General features: G+C 39.7%; 1 protein-coding gene across 3 annotated transcripts in view; it reads right to left on the reverse strand.

The window, feature by feature from the left end:
- TNS3 (tensin 3) overlaps window positions 1-19,118 on the reverse strand; it is a 505,245-nt gene that overhangs the window by 409,972 nt on the left and 76,155 nt on the right. Inside the window, exon 1 of one of the 3 annotated variants that reach the window (XM_074198251.1) lies at window positions 5,678-5,722. The exons of 1 other annotated variant lie outside the window; for it this stretch is intronic. Coding sequence is in view for 1 of the 2 variants with exons in the window: in XM_074198245.1 (XP_074054346.1) it covers window positions 5,483-5,557 (75 nt within the window). In the remaining variant the exon portion in view is untranslated. Of the gene's footprint in view, window positions 1-5,482; window positions 5,558-5,677; window positions 5,723-19,118 lie in introns of those variants that run through there. One more of the 3 variants, XM_074198245.1, reaches the window with a different exon arrangement.

Genomic DNA, 19,118 nt, shown 5'->3' on the forward strand with positions numbered 1-19,118 from the left:
GTTGATATCTGGTATTTATTTTAAAATAATTGGAGACAGCCCCAACTCCAGGACTTCAAGACAAACTGAAATTGATATCCTACATAATAGCCAGCATTTTCTTGTAACCTTAAGTTTGGCAGGAGCAGCTAGGTCATGTCATAGTGCACAGAGCTCTGGGCCTGGAGTCAGGAAGACTCATCTTCATGAGTTCAAATCTGGCCTCAGACACTTACTAGCTATGTGACCCTGGGCAAATCATCTGCCCCTGTTTACCTTAGTTTCCTCATCTATAAAAGGAGCTGAAAAAGAAAATGGCACACCATTCTAGTTTCTTTGCCAAGAAAACCCCAAATGGAGTCTTGAAGAGCTGGACCCAAGTAAACAACCACAACCAAAAAAACCTTTATAAAGAGCTTTCCATATACTTTCTCATTCCATCCTCACAACCATTTGAAATAGGTTCTATTATTATCCAGTCATTTTATAGATGAGAAAACTGAGTTTTAGAGAAGTTAAGTGATGTTCCCAGCATCATACAATTGGACAGTATCTAAGGAAGTAGTTCAACATTTCAGCAACTAACTACACTTTCTCCATCTTCAGTACTTTACAGTGATAAGGACTCATTCCTTTGAGGACATGAGTTCTTTAAAGGTCTCTCAATTCATCAGAAATAATGACAACAATAGATAGCACTTATGAAAATTTCAAGGCTTCTAAAATATTTTACAAATATCTAATTTCATCTTCAAACCATGCCTGGGAGTCAAGTGCTATTTTTAACTCCATTTTACAGATGAGGAAACATCAGCAGACACAGGTGAGGTGACTTGTTCAAGATCACAAAACGAGTAAGCATCTGGGCTGAATCTGAACTCAGGTACTCAGGGCTCTTGAATATCTTGAATGCTTAAGGACTCAGAATGATGAGGTTGAATATGGCAATACAATCTAGCTTGCTAAAGAATGGTCTGTACATGAAAGTGGTCAACCTGTTTTAACCCTAATTCTTCCACCCCATTACACATCCATCTATGTGGCTGACTGACTCCTGCAATATTTTACATCCTCGTCTGTCCAAGTTTTGGCAGTTATGTGATGCGGTGGATAGAGTGGAGTCAGGAAGATTCATCTTTCTGAGTTCAAATCTGACTTCAGACACTTCATAGCTATGTGACCTGAGGCATGTCACCTAACCCTGTTTGACTCAATTCCTCATTTGTAAAACAACTTGGAGAAAGATAGGGGTAAGCTATCCCAGTATCTCTGCCAAGAAAACCCCAAATAGGATCATAAAGAGTCAGACACTGAAACAATTAAACAACAACAAAAAGTCATGATGCAAAGCACTGTGATGAGATGAGAGAAAAGCCAATCTCAGATCTTCCTTGTCTCCTGCTCTAATAAAGCAGATAGCAGCAAAAATATATTATCTAATAAAGACATTATAACTCTCCAAAAAAAAAATATCCCAAGATTCCAGAGAAAACTGTTGATTACCTTTCTTTAAAAAAAATAGAAAAAATGGAGATACACATGTCTTTTGAAACTTTACTTATTCTTAAGTAACTAAAATAATGAGAAATTGTTAAGCTCTTCATCATTAGCTGTCAGTTAATGATGAAGAGCTTGCTAAGTTACCTAGGACAATTCTTTAAAGTGAATCAGGCTCAGTCTTTGTTTTTCTCATTTCTTTGTACCTCTCTGTATTCTTTTACAGTCTCACCCTATCCTATTTTCCACTTTTCCTTTCTTCTTCACAGCCTAATCAGAGGTACCCAGTGAAATCCAGATATACACCTTAACCTCTCCTAACAGAAAACAGAACTAAAAAGGATGGGCTTTTTTTCAAATGTAAAGATACAATAATGTCTCCATATAAGAATAGCAACTAGAGAAAAAGGATCTTAGAAGTCATCTGTTTGGCAGAGAATGGAGGCTCAGAAAGATGAAAGTAGCTTAACAAGGATCACATAGGTAAACCCCAATTCTATGTACTTTCTTTCCACTACCTCACAAAGACACAGTAAGGATACACAATTGCTATTTTCAGCCAGCTGTCACCTTACATTCAGGAGTTAATAATTTTCTGCAGATTCTTTGTTTTCAGGGGTGGGTGGAATTACAACTTTCAATAAGAATTCATCTGTTAGGCCATTCAAGCCTTCCATGGTCATGGTCAGAAAAATTCTATGACATTTGTGAAGAAAAAAAATCTATTCAATAAAGAAATACCTTTGTAAAAGGCAGTATTTTAACAGTTCCAATCAGTCTCTGTTTATTGATCCTAAAACCAAGTTTTGCTCTAGTTTTTTTATGAGATTAACTACTCCAGCACTTGTCTGTGGTCTACATGTGGCAACAAATGACATATTCCCTTAGTACTTTTTAGTACTTAAATAACACTCTTCTTGAAACAACCTTGTAAAGCAGGTAGTGAAATAATATTATTTCCATACTGCAGAAGAGGAAATTGAGCCTCAAAGATTGAATAACATGCCAAAGTTTATACTATCAGTTAATGTCATAGTCAAGATTGAAACCCCAATCTCCTTACTCACCAGTCTACCATCTCTTTGATTGGCCTCAAACATACTGTTAAGCTTCTTGAAGGTTTACTTAAAATCAAATTAACCAACATTTGCTAATTACCTACTATGGGACAGGTAAAATACTAAGTAACCAAGATAAAAGAAAGGTAAGAGATAGCCCCTGAACTCAAGGAATTCACAAACTACTGGGGGCGGGGGAGACTATATATCCAAACAACCATGTGTAAGCAAGATAGATACAGGACAAAATGGAAATAATCTTGGGTAGAAAATATTATTAGAATTTAAGGAGGAATCATGGAAAGGCTTCTTGCAGAAGACAGATTTTCTTCTGTATCCCTCCTTTCTCCTACAAGCAAAGAACTAATCATTCATTCATTCAACAAGCTTACATTACTGTACCCAGGCCTACCACCAGTCATCCTGACTCATATCTGGCCACTGGATCCAGAAGGTCCGGGAGAAGAAAGAGAGGCAGGTGAATAAGTGCAATGTCCCCCTCACTCAAATCCAAAATTCACTTGCTTGTCATTGTTTCACTTGCCTGATGTCACCATCCTCTTCCAGAAAGAAGGACAAATACCATCATCAGTACTATATGTACTCCGTACAGTAGTTGGCTGCTTTGGTGGTACTGGATAGCACACCAGGGGATTCCAAATTCTGCCTGGGACATTTACTAGTTATGTAACTCTGGACAAATCACTCACTTCCCTGCTCTTTCAGTTTCTTCGTCTGTAAAACGAGGGAAGTAATATTATAACCTGTTTCCCAGAGGCATTGTGAGAAACAAATGAGACAATAATTTTAGCCTTTGTAACATAAATGTCTGTTATTTTTTGTTACTGTCAAAGCATTGTTTTAGATACAAAGATTGTTTTAGACACACTTCTTCAAGGAGTGAACATTCTATTGGAACTAACCCTCAGTTACTGAACACTTAGAAGACACTGAAAAACTTGATTCATTTCCAAATACTAATTTCTTATGGGAGGGAGTGCTCATTTCCAGAATAAGCAGCCATCAGAAAAGGGGGTGGTGGGGTGGTGAAGTAAGGGAACTAGTCCATTGTGACAAAGTACTGAAGTTACCAAAACATTATGAAAGCAAATGTCTTGCCTGTCATAATTCTAGCAGCATTTAGATTTATTTCAATCCTCCTTAAATGTGAGCCGTTATTTAAGTAGATAATAGGCGTAACCCCCAAGCCACCTTCATAGTTTTGTACACGTGTCTGAGAGTCACAGGTCAGTTCCTGAGACTGTTGTGGTTATGGCTTCATTCACTACATACTTCCAAACACCCAGAAGCACAAAATCTACGGCAGGTTACTACAGTCCACAGACATGGGTGCTTAGCACGAACTTCATCAGAGCCTGTACGCTATTATGATTCATTTTTTTAATGACAACTGGAGTCTGAGATGATAAAAGGCAAAATGATGGGGGGGGGGGGGCTTTGCTTTGACAACAAGCAAAAAAGTCAAAGTATCGTTGCATTAAGTCTGGGGTGGATTTCTAAGGGATCCTCTGACCAAACCCTCCACAAAATGTAAATAAAAGTCCAGGCTAGCCCTATCCTTTTTCACTCCTGGGTGTGATTCCCTAGGCTGAACCAGTTCGACCAAGCTGACTGATTTTCTCCAACAGGATGGCGCTTCCTCCCCAGCGACCTTCATTCAGAAACACCTGACCTGAAGCCAGAGAGAATCCAAACACAAGTCCTTTGCGCCCCCCGCCCCCCGCCCCCGCCGCCAACTTTCACTGGAGAAATCAGCTCCCCAAAGCCTCCGACTTTCCATCTTAACCAAACATTTTCGCTTCCTCAAACCGGAGCAAAGTCCGCGATGTCCAGGGGCAATCATGCGCATCCCCAGAACGCGGAAATGCCCGGCTGGCCTCCTTAAGGAGGACTGGGGCGGCTTTAGAAGCTCCGCTCCGGGCTCCGGGCCGCTCGCGGACCTGCAAGGCGGACCCCGGGGCCGGCCCCACGGGAGAGCTCGTCCAAGAGCGGAGACAACTAGTCACTGGCTACGCTTAGGGGTGGGGGGCTGCGGGGGCTCCCTCCTCTGACAGCAGCTTCTCGGAGAAAATGACGATGCACTCTCGTTCATGCACACACACACACACACACACACACACACACACACACACACATACACACACATACCCAGGACCAAAGTCAGAGAACCTTGGAGGACCAAGAGTTGCCCTACAAGCACCAGTTCTCTCCCGCGAGCATTATTCCCCTCCAAAAAGAAAGTGAACTATCTGTGGAGAGGACGCACGCTCTCCTGCGCGCGTGCACACACAGACACACTCGCGAGCTCACACACATGCATACTCACAAGCTCACCTCCACACACACAATAGACGCACTACAAACTCACATAAATACATACACGTGGACACATTCGCAAGTTCTCATGTACATAGACACACTCAAGCTCACACACACGTACACGTAGACACACTGACAAGCTCACATCCACACACATAGACACACTCACAGGCTCACATGCACTCACTCACAATCGCATACCCACATATGCACATAGACACTCACAAGCTCACATGCACATACACACAGCCGCACTCACAAGCTCACATGCACAGACACACACACACTCACAAGCTCACATGCACAGACACACACACTCACAAGCTCACATGCACAGACACACACACTCACAAGCTCACATGCACAGACACCCACTCAGACACACACAAACACACAGCCACTCACAAGCTCACACGCACACACACACAGCCACACTCACAAGCTCATGCACAGGCAGACACCAACTCCCAGGCACACACGCTCCCTCCCAAGCTCACGCATTGGCTCCCAAGTTCACTCCCAAGCTCACACACTCCCAGGCTCGCACCCGGACCCTCGGAAGCAGGCTCCCCGGCTCCCCCGGCCCCCCGGCGCGCGGCTCTACCCACCGTCCCGGGGCTGGGTGCACCGGGGCCAGCCTCCTCCTCCGGCGCACGAAACAAAGGGAGCCGGCCGCACGGCATGTGGAGGCCGCGGCTCCGGGCGCTCTCCGGGCGCACTCCGGGCGCACGCCGCGCGCTCCCCGGCCGCCCCCCGGCCCCGGCCCGCGCCCCCCGGCCCGCCCCGCCCCGCGGACGCATTACCTCGGGCCCGCCGGCCGCGCCGCCCCGCTCCGCTCCAGGAAAGCCGCGCCGCCGCGGGTCGGAAGCGGCCCCGAGGAGGGGCGGGGGCGGAGGCGGGGGGGAGGCGGGCTGAGCCCCGCGCTGGGTCCTGCCCGCTCTGGGGGCCGGCCGCGGCTCCCGGGGGGGCGGAGGGAGGCTGCGGGGTCCGGGGGGGGGTGGGGGCGCAGGCCGGCCCGAAGCCCCCGGGCAGGGGCAGCCCTGCGTGGCAGCGGCCGCGCACCCCGCCCCGGCTCTCCCCAGTCCAGGGGCCGCTCCAGATAAAGGAGGCGGCGGCTGCCTGCCCGGGGCCCGCTCCTGGGGCCACTCTCCCGATGAATCGGCTCGCTTCTGTTACCTCGGACTGGAAAGGACTCCAGAGACCGGGGAGGCCAGCCTCTTAATCCTACAGAGGAGGAAACTGAGGCTCAGGAAGTCACTGGAAGGGACTTGCCCAATGACATGGAAAAACAGACGGACCGGGCTCAAGTCCTGAGGCTCTCCAGGCACGAGACAAGCAGATTTCAGTGAACTTAGGCTCACTCTAGAAATCCACCGATGTAGCAAAGACGTAGTTTAGCCACAAGCCTTGGAGTTTAAAAAGACCCGGCTCGGTCAGCTCACTTGCTGGCTACGGGACCTCGGACACTCCTTCATGGGAATTACAGGGCTTGGCCTAGAAAGACAGATTTCATCTAGTCCATTCCATTCATTTCGTAGTTGAGAAAAGGGAAGCTCAGAGGTTGAAATGAGTCATGACTGCTTGTTGACTTCACTGAAGAAAGAACCAACTGGCTTAGATGACAGACAGCGGGTCATAGAGCAAAGAGCTCTCCAGAAACCCATTCGGGTTCTGACACAGACTAGCAAGTCCTGCAAGGTTCCAATGCCCTGCTATAGACACAAAATGCAGACCAGTTTAGGGACTTAAGTGAAGCCAAGGAGAGGAAGGTAAACTTTTGGATCCATCGTTCATTCATTCATTCATTCATTCAACTAATCTATCACCTGTTGAAGTATCTATTGAGTTCCTACAATAGACAGGACACTAGGAGAGATCAACGCAGCTCATAAATGTGGGGGGCTGGGGCTGGAGTCAGGAGTGCCTGGGTTCAAATCTGGCCTCAGACACTTAATAATTACCAAGTTGTGTGGCCTTGGGCAAGCCACTTCACCCCATTGCCTTACCAAAAAAAAATGTGGGGACTGAAGAGACATTAGGGGCAATCCAGTCCTAAATCTCATTTTCGAGGTGAAGAACTGAGACTCAGAAAGTGACTTGCCGGGTGACACAGACCCAAAAGTGTATGAAGCAGAATCTATAGCTAAAACTGGTTCAGGTAGAATATGCTATCTATTCTAAAACCATAAAACTTTTTCTTAGTCTGCAGTGAAATTATGTGAGGAGATAAGACATGTAAACAAATAGAAACTATGTGATAAGTCCCATAGAGATTCCAAGGCATTTGACATGAAATGTCAGGCTAATCAGGAAAAACTCCTTAAGGAGAAAGCAAGTGAAATGGGTGGGTCTTGAAGGATGAATGAGATTTAGAAGGGAAAAATGATATTCTTATACCTCTGGATATACATGGTCTTTCACTCCTAAGTATCAAGACTGGAACAAGGAATATTTGACAGTTACCATAATAACAATCCATATTACATATTCATATATTATGAATAGCAGCTTAGGGTTTTGAAAAGGTTTTACAGAGATTATTTCATTTCATCTTTGTAATTATCCAGATAGATATTACTATTATCCTCCTTTTTATACAAGTGAGGAAACTGAGGCTTAAAGTAGTAAAGCAACTTGCCCAGAAACACTCAGAAAGTATCTGAGATACTTTGGAACCAGCTTATCTAGACTTCCAAGTTCAGCAATCTATCTGCTCTAATACATCACCTCTAACAGTCATAGCCCACTGCCTCTATAATCTCTGACAAAGCTGTTATCAAGACTCCTCTTTGTATCTGCCACAAAGCAATGACTGATCTCAAAGCTTGGGAAGTTACTCTATTCTAGAGTTTGCAAAGTGTATTCCCCTCCCCAAGATTTCAGGGTTAGTTGGGAGAAAGGGGAGAAGATTCCAGCTGGGGAAAATCATAGAATTTCAATCTAGAAGGAAATTTAGAGATCAATCAAGTACAAAGCTCTCACTTTACAGATGAGGAAACTGAAAGTAACAAAATGATTTCCCAAAGATCAAATAGTCAAGTAGTAAATAAAAAACTTATTTCTCTAATAAAGGTCTCCTGACTCCAAATCAATGCTCTTTTCACCCCACTATTCTGCCTTCCCTTGAGGGAGGGATGGTTCACTTAGACACACATGAAGAAACCATTTAGAAACTACATAAACAAGGGGGGGGGGTGGAAGGAAATTTTGCAACTTAAAAAAATGGATGAAAAATAAAAATTAAGTAAAAAAATTACTTTTCAATTCCACATCCTATGACTGCTTAGAAAAACACTTTGCTTATATCAACAAGTTCTCTAGAAATAGAAAAGGACAAATAGATTCATATAACCCTGGTCAAAACACAAACTGAGGTCAGCACCAAATGACAGAAGCTTAATCCTCCATTTAAATGTACTTCTAATCCTTCCTCTGGTCACAAATAGCCACTCCCCAGTTCAATTGACTTCAATTCAACATGTGCCAGGCTAGGGATGCAAAAAGAAGTCTCTGTCTTCTAGGAGTTTGTATTCAATTTTTTAAAAAAGCAAGTACAAAATGTTGTATTATTCATCTCAGTGCCTCACACAAACTACCTTAATTCAGTCACTGCTGAAAGCAAACACAGAAGCATTTATTTGCTTGTTGTAACGTCCTTGGATTATGTTGAAAAATATTTACAAAAAGGTCCAGAGACATGTCAAGCCAAGCCACATTAATAGACAATACAGAAGCATGTAATTAATGCTGTAATCATTTCCATTTTGCATTAAAAAAATTTTTACCTCAGTCTATAACCAGAGACTTAAATCAACTGTTCTCTTAAATAAAACAAATCTTGCCAAAAGAGACATAGCATAACACAGTGACCAAAACAGATGTTTCAATTTCAGGCATGAAAAATAAAGTAGAAAATGGATGAGATTTGTTTATGCAGAGACCTAGGTTCAAATCTTTGCTTAGCTCCTTATTACTGGTGAGACATTCGACAAGTCCTTTTGCTTCTTTGCCTTACCTTTCTAGTTTATACAGTAATAGATTTGGACTAGCTTTTGAAGTCACTTTCATCTCTAAAATCTGATGATTCTGAGTTCTACATCAATGAATTTATCTTCTCTGCCAGTGATGCACTAAGCTTGCAATGGACAGTAGTGTCTACAGCCAGACAAGTGACCCTACAAAAGAGAAGGGCAGGATCTCCTCCTACTGCTGCAAATCTATTGCCCTCTCTTCATCCAATCCATGAAACTATTTCCCATGCATGTAAGTTATGCTACAACTAGCATATCAAAATACTATTTTCCCATTCCCCATATGATAAATGGCCAAAGGATATAAATAGGCAGTTTTTAGGGGGAAAAAATCAAAGCTATCATGGAAAGTGTTCTAAGTCACTTTTAGAATAATGTAAATTAAAACATCTCTGAAATACTGTCACATACCTATCATATTGGCTAACAAAACAGAAAAAGAAAATGAAAGATGCTAGAGGGGATGTGGGAAGATAAGTACACTAATGCACTATTGGTAGATCTGTGAACAGGTCTAACCATTCTGGAGAATCTGACTCTGTCCAAAGGGCTCTATAAAACTGTTATCCCAAAGAGAGGAAAGAAAAAGCAAAGGACTTAATGTTTATAATTATATACATATATGTGTATATGGAGAGAGAGAGAGAGAGAGAGAGAGAGAGACCATGGTGACAAAAAATTGGAAATTGAAGGGATGCCTATTGGTTGGGGAATGACTGCACAAGATAAGGAAAATTATAATGATGTGATATTATTGTACTGAAAGAAATAATGAAGGGAATGATTCAGAAAAATCTGGGAAGACTTCTATGAGCTGATGCAAGTGAGAACTAGAAAAAACATACACAGAAAATGCAATATCATAATGACCATCAACTGTGAAAAACCCAAGACAATACCAAAAGACAGCTCACTAAAAATTCAATCCACTTTCAAAGCTAAAATGGATGAATGCTGATTGTTCAAATTGGAGCATGCTTTTCATTTTGTTTTTCTGGCTTTTATTTTCTTTTCTGCATCATGACTAACATGAAACTGACTTGCATGACTTCACATGTATAATGGGTATCATATTTCTTGCCTTCTCAATGAATAGGAAAGGAAAGAATTTGGAACTGAAAATAAAACTTTAAAATTAATAAATAAAAAGCTTTTTAAAGTTTTATAGCCTTCCCGCCATATTTCAAATTAAGAAGTCTAGGCTGTTGTCATGAGAAAAGAAGAAAAACAGAAAAAATTTATTTTTCTACATATTGTTTAAAACTTGTATTCATTCCTTTCTTTTCACATAAAGTATTTAGAACAATGGATCACACATAACAAATACTTGGGCATATACATACATATATGTGTATACTATATATATATATATATAGTAGTACCTTGTGTATTCAGAACTAGCATTAGCATGTGTTGAAAGAGACTGTGTCCCAGGCAGCAAAATGGGGTGGGGTTATTGTTTTCTCCCTTAACCAGCACCTGCTACTAGCTAGCTTTCAACAGCCCCAAGCTGTCATCCATTTCCCAAGGTCTAGAAGCTTTTATACCCTTATCCCTCTCTCAAGAGCCTTCCAAAACTCCTTGGTCCCAACTGGCAGGGGTTATGGAATCTGCTCTAGATTATAATGAAGAAGGGGAGGGGAAATTATGTGAGGATGGGACTGAAATATAGTGTGGGCAGACAATAAATTCTAACTCATTGGTAAATTAGGGTTAATGTTTGCATTCCTACTTAAGGGTGGTTGGAATGAGAAATGTTTTACAAACCATAAAACACTGCTTATAAATATGAGCTTACTGCAAACACCTGCCCTCAGATAGCATCCAAAACTCCAATAAAATTCTAGAGATTAGCCTGAAAGAAAATACAGAAGATAGATACTATGTAGACAACTAGAAAAATGTTTTCTAGCTTCAAAAAATGACAGTAAATGTTCTTGTAGTTTATAGCTGAATCTAAGAGATCCTTCCCCAAGTTGTTTTAGCTTTTGTGCCTTTCATCTCCAACTAATTTGTTACAGTATTTGCAAAAACTGAAAACAAAAAAGAATCTTGATGAGAAGCCTTGTGTGGCATAGTGAATACAGAGTCAACATAAGACAGAAAAGCCTGCATATGTCCCTGAACAAGTCACTTAACCTCTCAATAATCCAAGCAATGCTCTTTACATTGTAAACTGTATTAGGAAATATTCCCTAAATCAATTGATGGGTCAGAAGAGAAACAAAGATAGATATTTCAAGAGAGGTCTGTGTGTGTTTGTGTTTCTTGGGTGGGAGAAAGAGGGAGGGAGGGAGAGAGAGAGAGAGAGAGAGAGAGAGAGAGAGAGAGAGAGAGAGAGAGAGAGAGAGAGAATAAGAATGATAGACTTACAATCTTATCGATTTAGATGGCCTTTCAGTGATGCATATTCCAATCCATTTCTACCTGCCCATCCTATATAATTTGTTCATATGTTGCTAAGTTCACCCTCTTAAGAGGTGAGAAATTCATATCAGAAAGTAGCCCTTAATCTAAAATATGATTATACAGCATAAAATGGAATTAGTGGCTATTTATTGCCTCTCTCATGCAAATTATCAGAAAACACTTTCATTGTTTTCTTCTTCAGTCAGAGTTAGAGTTGATCCTTTGCTCTTTAGATCTAGCTCTATCTCTTTTGTTATTATTTCAACATGCAAAAAAAAATAATTGTGCTGATAAATTAAAGCACAGAGACATAGGGAAGAGAATTTATATCTCTTGTCTATGAATAATAAGAAATGATAATGGACTTTCGGGAAGGAATAACTACTTTAGTAAATATACCACAACAATGAATCAAGTACCTACTCTGTGCCAGACACTTTAAGCATTTCACAAATATCTCATTTTCTCATCATTGGTTAGAACAAAGATTTGGAACTATAGAGAACCTTTAGAAGTCATCTAATAAAATGCTTTCATTTTACAGAGGAAGAAACTGAGACCCAGAAAAATTAAGTGATTTACCCAATGTCACAGTAGTAAATAAGTAAATGACAGCTAGGATTCTTATCAAGGACCTCCAACTCCAAATCCCAAACTCCTTCTACTGATCCATTCTTCCTCCAATTAGGGGTTCAAAATTCAGCCTCCTATAGTATATCTTCTCTCTATTCCATCTCCTAAAATTATCTTCCCAATGACTCTAAGCATAGGATCATAGATTTTTGAATTAGAAGGAAAGTTGGAGACCATAGTATCAAATCCTCCTTTTATTCTGTTGAGGAAACTGAAGTATTATGCTATAACATATATATCATATTAGTCATATCATATCAATTATATTACATATTACCATGTTATACTAAATGACTTATTCGTGATCCCAGAGTTATTAAATATCTGAGGGGTGATTTGAGCCTAGGTCTTCATGACTCCAATTCTAGAACCTTATCCACTATATCAGCTTGCTTCTCAGTCATCTAGCTGCCAAATCTACATACTTTTTGTCATTATCCTAGATCTCTGGACAGCATTTGATATTACTGGCATTCCTTTCTTAATATTCCTATTCCTTTAGAATCCAGGATTCCCTTTGTCAATCTCTTGGTTCTCCTTCTACTTCTCTAACTATTCCTTCTCTGACTCTTTCTCTGGTTCCCCTTTCTCCTCCAATTCCATATTGTAGGTGTTCCTTAAGACTCTATCCCTCTCCTTTTATTTTATCTTTTTTTTTCTATATACTTTCCCCCTTGGTCACTTGATCAATCTCATTTATTCCATCAACTTCAGCTATCACCTCTATGCAAATCTCCATCAGCCTGGACTCACCAAATCACCTTCTTCTAAACTCGAGACTCACCTCTACATCTTCCTACCCACTAGATATTTTTTCCTGCATGTCTTTTGATCCTGCCAACATCAGTACTTTGAAAAACATGACCCAAACCAAACTCATTATCTTTCCTCCTAAATTTCTCCCTCTCCTTGATTTTTCCCAATCTATGACAACAGCATTTCTGGAATCAGTTTTGACCTGCCCCTCTGTTTTATCACCCTCACCGATCAGTCACCAGGTCCTGTCAATTCTTCTTTCAAAATAACAACTATATATCTATAGCCTTTCTTACTTTTCCCCATTATCACAATACTAATTTAAGGTCCCCTCACAATTAGAAGGTCTATTTCAATAGCCTCTTAAATAATCTCTCAACACTCCTCTCTCTATGCCAATTCCACCATGCCAATGCCAGATTAATCATGCTAATGTCCTAATGCAAAAGTGTGCATCACATTCATATTCAAAAATATTTGCAATATCTCTCTCTTTATCTGTCTTTTCCTAATCATCATGTTTTGCAAAGGTGGATTTTGGGTCAGTTGCAAAGATGGGAAATGAGATTTTTGGGTGCAGCAAAAAGTATTACAGTTAAGTTAGACAGCATAATGATGATGATGATGGTAGATTTGTCTTTGCTGACCACTGATTCCACTCACCTTTCTCTGAGATGGTCTAGTAACGAAGTCAAAGTTTCCTAACTGGCATAAAACAGACCAGTCTGAGAACACTTTATGTCTTCTACCTATTTTAAAATTCCTTAGTTATGATATCATGAATCCCCTCAAAGTTGTTATCTCTTTATCTAAAAATCATAGTAAGTCAAATTCAAATGAACATTCCTTTGCCCATTCATAGTGGATGAAGTGATGGAGAACTTAAAAACTCAAAATGTACATTTCCTGGAAGTCTTGTATTCAAGGTCTATCTGGAGACTTTCTAGGGTTTAAGAGAGTTATTATGTACTATGTCAATTATTATATGCCATCTAATTGCATATAAATTTTATCCTGAGAAAAAACAATTGTAGGCAGTAATGAAGCATTTTTTTTGCTTTTGTGGAAAGCCAATTTAATTTTTAATTATGCTTTCTTCACATGACCAGGGTCCAGTGAAAAAAGATTCAACTAAGAAGAGATAGAGTTAATCCAAGAAAGAAAGGGTTTAGCCTGAAGGGGCTCAGAATTAAGTTCTGATTTTATAAATTCACAAATTCACATACTCCTTTAAAAGAAAGCCAAGTGATTTCACAAAGAGAAGAACCGTCAGAAAGAAAAAATTAGTTCTCTAGTAACCAGATAATTCACACATCCTCAGTACTTCTTCAAAGCAGAACCTTCACAAACCACCCAAGTAAGTAAAGGATTCTCCAGGTCCTAGACCCTTCTTTTGAGCAGGGTGGATGAGGGAGTGTGAATGCAATTTGGTAGTCAAAATTTTAGTGGCTATAAAATTATTGTCCAAACAAATTATCTGGCTCTGACACACTTCTCCAGTCTTATCTCACACTGTTTGTCTTTGTATGCTTTATGGTATGGTCAAATTAGACTAATCACCATCTCTTACTAGGACATTTTAAGTACCATACTTTTCTACCTCAGTTTTCTCCAGTATATATAGATTTTTCAGTACAGCCTACATGCCTTAGACCTTAAATGTCCCTTTATTCTCCTTTATCTCTATGTCTTCTTTGAAGTCAGTTAGTCATCAAGAATTTACCAAGTGCTTGCTATGTGCTAGCATAGAACTTACTGTGCTAAGCATTGGAGATGGTAAAAAGTGAAAACAAGATCTCATTGAGCATAAATCTAATGAGGAAGAGGCATAATATAAATAATTGGGTACATGCAAAATATACACAAAGTAGATATTTAATTTCAAAAGGGAAATTTAGGAAAGCTTTCTTCCTGCAATAGGTGAGATTTGATTCATGGAGAAGTCAGAGAAACAAAAAGTCAGAAGTGAAGGGGTAGCGCATTCCCGGTAGAGGGGACCTTCAGTGCAAAGGTACAGAGGTGGGAGGTGGGGTGTCACATTCAATAAATGTCAAGGAGGCCTGTTTAACTCTAAGAGCATCTGGAGAGGAGTAAGCTTCAAGGAGGCTAGAAATGCCAAACAGAAGACTTTATTTTGATCCCAAAGGTAATGGGGAGCCACTAGAGCTCATGGGGGAGGGAAGTGATATACCTTGGTTTTAGAACAATCCCTTTGTCAGCTTATGGGAAGATACTTTAAAGGGAAGAGATGAGACAGGAGATCCAACAGAAGGTTTCTATAGTAATACAGGTAAGAAGTGATAAATACTTGAACTAAAGTTCATATATGAGTATATAGAAGGGAAATAACTGAGTTGTGAAAGCAGAAATGCCAAGTTTTAACAACAAATTGGTTATGTAGGTTGAGTGAGATTAAGAAGTAGAGGGTTAAGATTAGGATGGGAGCCTGGATTACTGGATGTAAAAGATAATGAGTTCTGGACATACTGAATCTGAGGTGCCTGTGGGAAAGTGGAATGATAGTGAGGCCAATTCACTAGAGAAATTCAAAAGGAATGAGATAAGTCAATAGAGACTGTGAGACATCCAGTTTGAGATGTCTATGAGGCAATAGTAGATGAGTGACTATAGCTCAAGAGAGCCTTTGGAGAGATATAGAGATCTGGAAATTTTGGACACCTTGATGATAATTGGACTCATGGGAGCTGATGGGATCACCAAATGAGATAGTATACAGCTAAAAGAAAAGGGACCTAAGGAGAGCCTTGGGGGACATCCGAAGTTAGCATGCATAATAGAGATAAAAGAAATAGTAAATGAGACTGAGAAGGAACAGTCATTTAGTAGTAGGAGATCCAAAAGAGAATAGTTCCACGAAAACCTAAAAAGGAGAAAGTACAAAGAAAAATATGATCAAAACTAGAAGGTATAAAGGAGAAGCAGGATTAAGAAAAACCCATCAAATTTACCAGTTAAGTGATCATTTGTCACTTTGGAAAGAGTACTTTCAGTTGATATATATGAGGTCAGAAGGCAGATTGAAGAGGATTTAGAGGAGAGCAGAGAGAAGGAAGTGGAGGCATGGGTTGCTGAGAGCTTTCTCAAAGATTTAGCCAAGAAGGAGAGAAGAGATAATATAGGATGATACCTATCAGGGATTTTCAGATTAAATGAGGATTTTTTTAAGGATGGTGGTGCGAAGAGATATGAGTATGTTTGTAGGCAGCAGGGAAGGCACCAGTAGATATGGAGAAGTTGGAAGATTATAGAAAGTGGGATGATAGTGGGGCCAATTTACTAGAGAAGTCCAGAAGGAATTAGATAAATCAATAGAAAACATGTAGAGAGATTTTTCCTTGGCATGGAAAAAGACAACCTCTTCAACTAAGACTGGAATGAAGGCAAGGATCTGGGTGACATGAGATGATGAGAACAAAGGGACATGAGAGAGCTGTCTGAGAATAGCTTCAATATTTTAAAAAATATTTTGTTTTCCAATTATATACAATAGTAGTTTCTATCATTTTTGTAAGGTTTTGAATTTTACAATTTCCCTCCATCCCTTCCCTCCCCACCACAGAAGGTAGTCTGATAATCTTTATTGTTTCCATGCTATACATTGATCAAAATAACTTCAATTATTAAAAAAATAAAACATGAAGTTCTCTTCCCCTGTACATGCTTATAAGTCATTTCTTCCTCATGTAATTTCCAAACCTTTAATACTTCACACATACATACGCATGTCCTTATCACTTTCTGATTTGCGACATTCTATATTTATTTGTGAATGTATAAAAACCTCTTAATGGATCAGAGATCATAAGCTTCTTGACTTTAAGAACACAAAGGCATAATTCAAATCTTAATAAACATTTGTTTTGCTTATAAATAAATATGCAGTCAATTAGAACCCTTAATATATTTTAATATCCTCATATCCACAAACATAATTTATAGATATCTTTATTAAGATAGAGTTAGTTCTCAAAAAGGACAACCAGGTCTTAGTTTAAAGGTTTGAGAGATGTACCTATGTCACTATTAGAAGTGACCAAGGAACAAACTGCCATTAACTCAAACAGAACACCAGTGATCTAATGTTCCTGAAAATGTTAACTAATGGTCCAGTACTATAAACATCTTTCCGCCTGCTCCCTGGAGCTCCCTCAAATATTAATTCTTGTTCATTTAAGAGGCTGTCTCATAGGGTGGCAAGCACATAGCATTTGGAAGCAGTGATATGGAGTTGATCTCAATTTCCACTACTTCACTCCCCTTTTCATTCTCTCTATGTATTCACTGAGCTGCTGAATTTTTTCTCTTTTAACCCCACAATATTTCTTTTACGCATTCCTTACTTTCTACCCATACAGGCACCATCCTACTTCAAATCCTTATCACCTCTTTCCTGGGAAAATTGCATAAATTGTTCTAATTGGTGTCCCTGCTTCTAGTCTCTCTCCACTCTAATCTACCCTTCACGGGGTCACCAAAGTGACTTTCCTACATTGGCCATCACCAGACTGACTTTCTTACTGCTCCTCATCCATAACATCCTATTTCCTACCTCTCTACCTTTGGTCTCTCCTTCCCAAACCTAGAATGCACTCCCTGTTCATTATCATCTCTCATCATCTTTAATTTTCTTCAAGCACCACTTTCTAATCCCCCACTGCTCTGTCCTCCACAAAATTATTGTATATTTATTTTTAGATACCCATACATGTACCAATTGTGTTTGCCCCTTCCCTCCAGAATATAAACTTCTCAAGTGCAGGAACTGTTTCATTCTAATCTTCATAATCACCATGTATTAGCATATAGTTTGTGCTTAATAAATATTTGTTGACTGATTAATACTTTTTATGACCTTGAACAAGATATCACACTTCTCTGGACTTCCATCATTTTTTCTGTAAAATAAATTGGACCAGGTGACTTCTAAATTTACAGTTCTAGAATTATTATCTAAGCCTCTCTTTTAATACAAGGGTCTCTTTGAAAGTATTTGTTTTCTTCTTTATTATGATACTGTGCAAACATCAATGTTTCTCTAATTGAGCTTTCCCCTTTGTGCACAGCACCACCTGCAGGGGCAGGTACTAAAACACCTCCCTGTTCAACCTTAGAAAGTGAGTTTTTGACTCAGGAATACAAGAGACCCCCAAAAGGCTGTGTTTTTCATTTGTATGTTCAAAAAAGGAAGAAAAGATTGGATATTCAGAAAGTAAGAAAGCAGATGAAGTTATCTGGAAACTAGTCCTGCATTCCTTGGCTCATTCACTCAGACAGCAATTAAGGTGGAGAAATATACTGGGGGGCTGCAATTTCATACTGAATTGTAATTTGAGAACAGCTCCTTTAAAAATAAGATTTTCCTTATTACAAAGTCATTGTTAATCTAACTGGCAGGAAAACATACTGTGATGAGTAATTTGGAGGTAGGTATTGTGTAAAAGACCAGCCAAAACAGAACATATTGGTAAGAGATGGGTGGCCAGATATTAACATTCAATTTTGAACACAGAAAGAATGAAAGAAAAATCTCCAGTCTGCCTTTTTTCCTTGTTTAATCTCAGGATACATATTCCATACAGAATACAAGTACAAGAGGGAACCTAGAAGGTATTTTGAAAGGGCTTTCACTGCCTCGCAAATAAAATTCAATTTGTGTCTATTTGTTAGTGACCTGGAGGCCACTGAAAATGTGTGCCAAAGACCACTTACAGTCTATACCACTCCATTCAGCACTCACATATATTACATTACATTCTGTTTTGACTGTATTTGTCTTATCTTCCCTCTCCAACTCAACCTGCACCCCATTAGTCTTATCTTCCCTCTCCAACTCAATATGTGCTCGCCAAAACAACAACATAAGGACGTTCATTCCTAGATTTAATTCAAGCTCTTTCAAGGATCTACACTTAAATTTTTCTTAGATTCCCAAAGGATTTGACACAGAGTTGGCTAAAGAAAAGAAATCCCACTTATATTCATGACTATCAGTCAATTTTTAGACTAATTTCTTATAAATTGTTACCCTTTCACTAATTCTTTTTAAGATTTTTTTTTTCTAATTGGATTTCAAGTTGGAGGGATATAAGCCATCTTCCTCATTTTTGTAGACAAGGAACTGAGACTTATAGAGATTAAGTGACTTGCTCATAATCATGTATAACTATTGTCAGAGGTGGAATTTGAACTCAGGTCTTCTTGCCACTGCTGCCAGCTAAATGATCTTTCTCCTAAATGATGCTGCATAACTCATGGGAATGAGTTACATAGACTATTTGTATGCTATTTTTCCTATCTGTAATTATAGAATTTTAGAGCAGGAAGGAACATAGAGATCTTCTTGTGGAAAAACAGCATACAAATAGTCTATGTTATCATAGAATTTTAGAGCTGG

This window comes from Macrotis lagotis, chromosome 8 (genome assembly GCF_037893015.1).
Source record: "Macrotis lagotis isolate mMagLag1 chromosome 8, bilby.v1.9.chrom.fasta, whole genome shotgun sequence".
In the NCBI taxonomy this organism is placed as follows: Eukaryota; Metazoa; Chordata; class Mammalia; order Peramelemorphia; family Peramelidae; genus Macrotis; species Macrotis lagotis.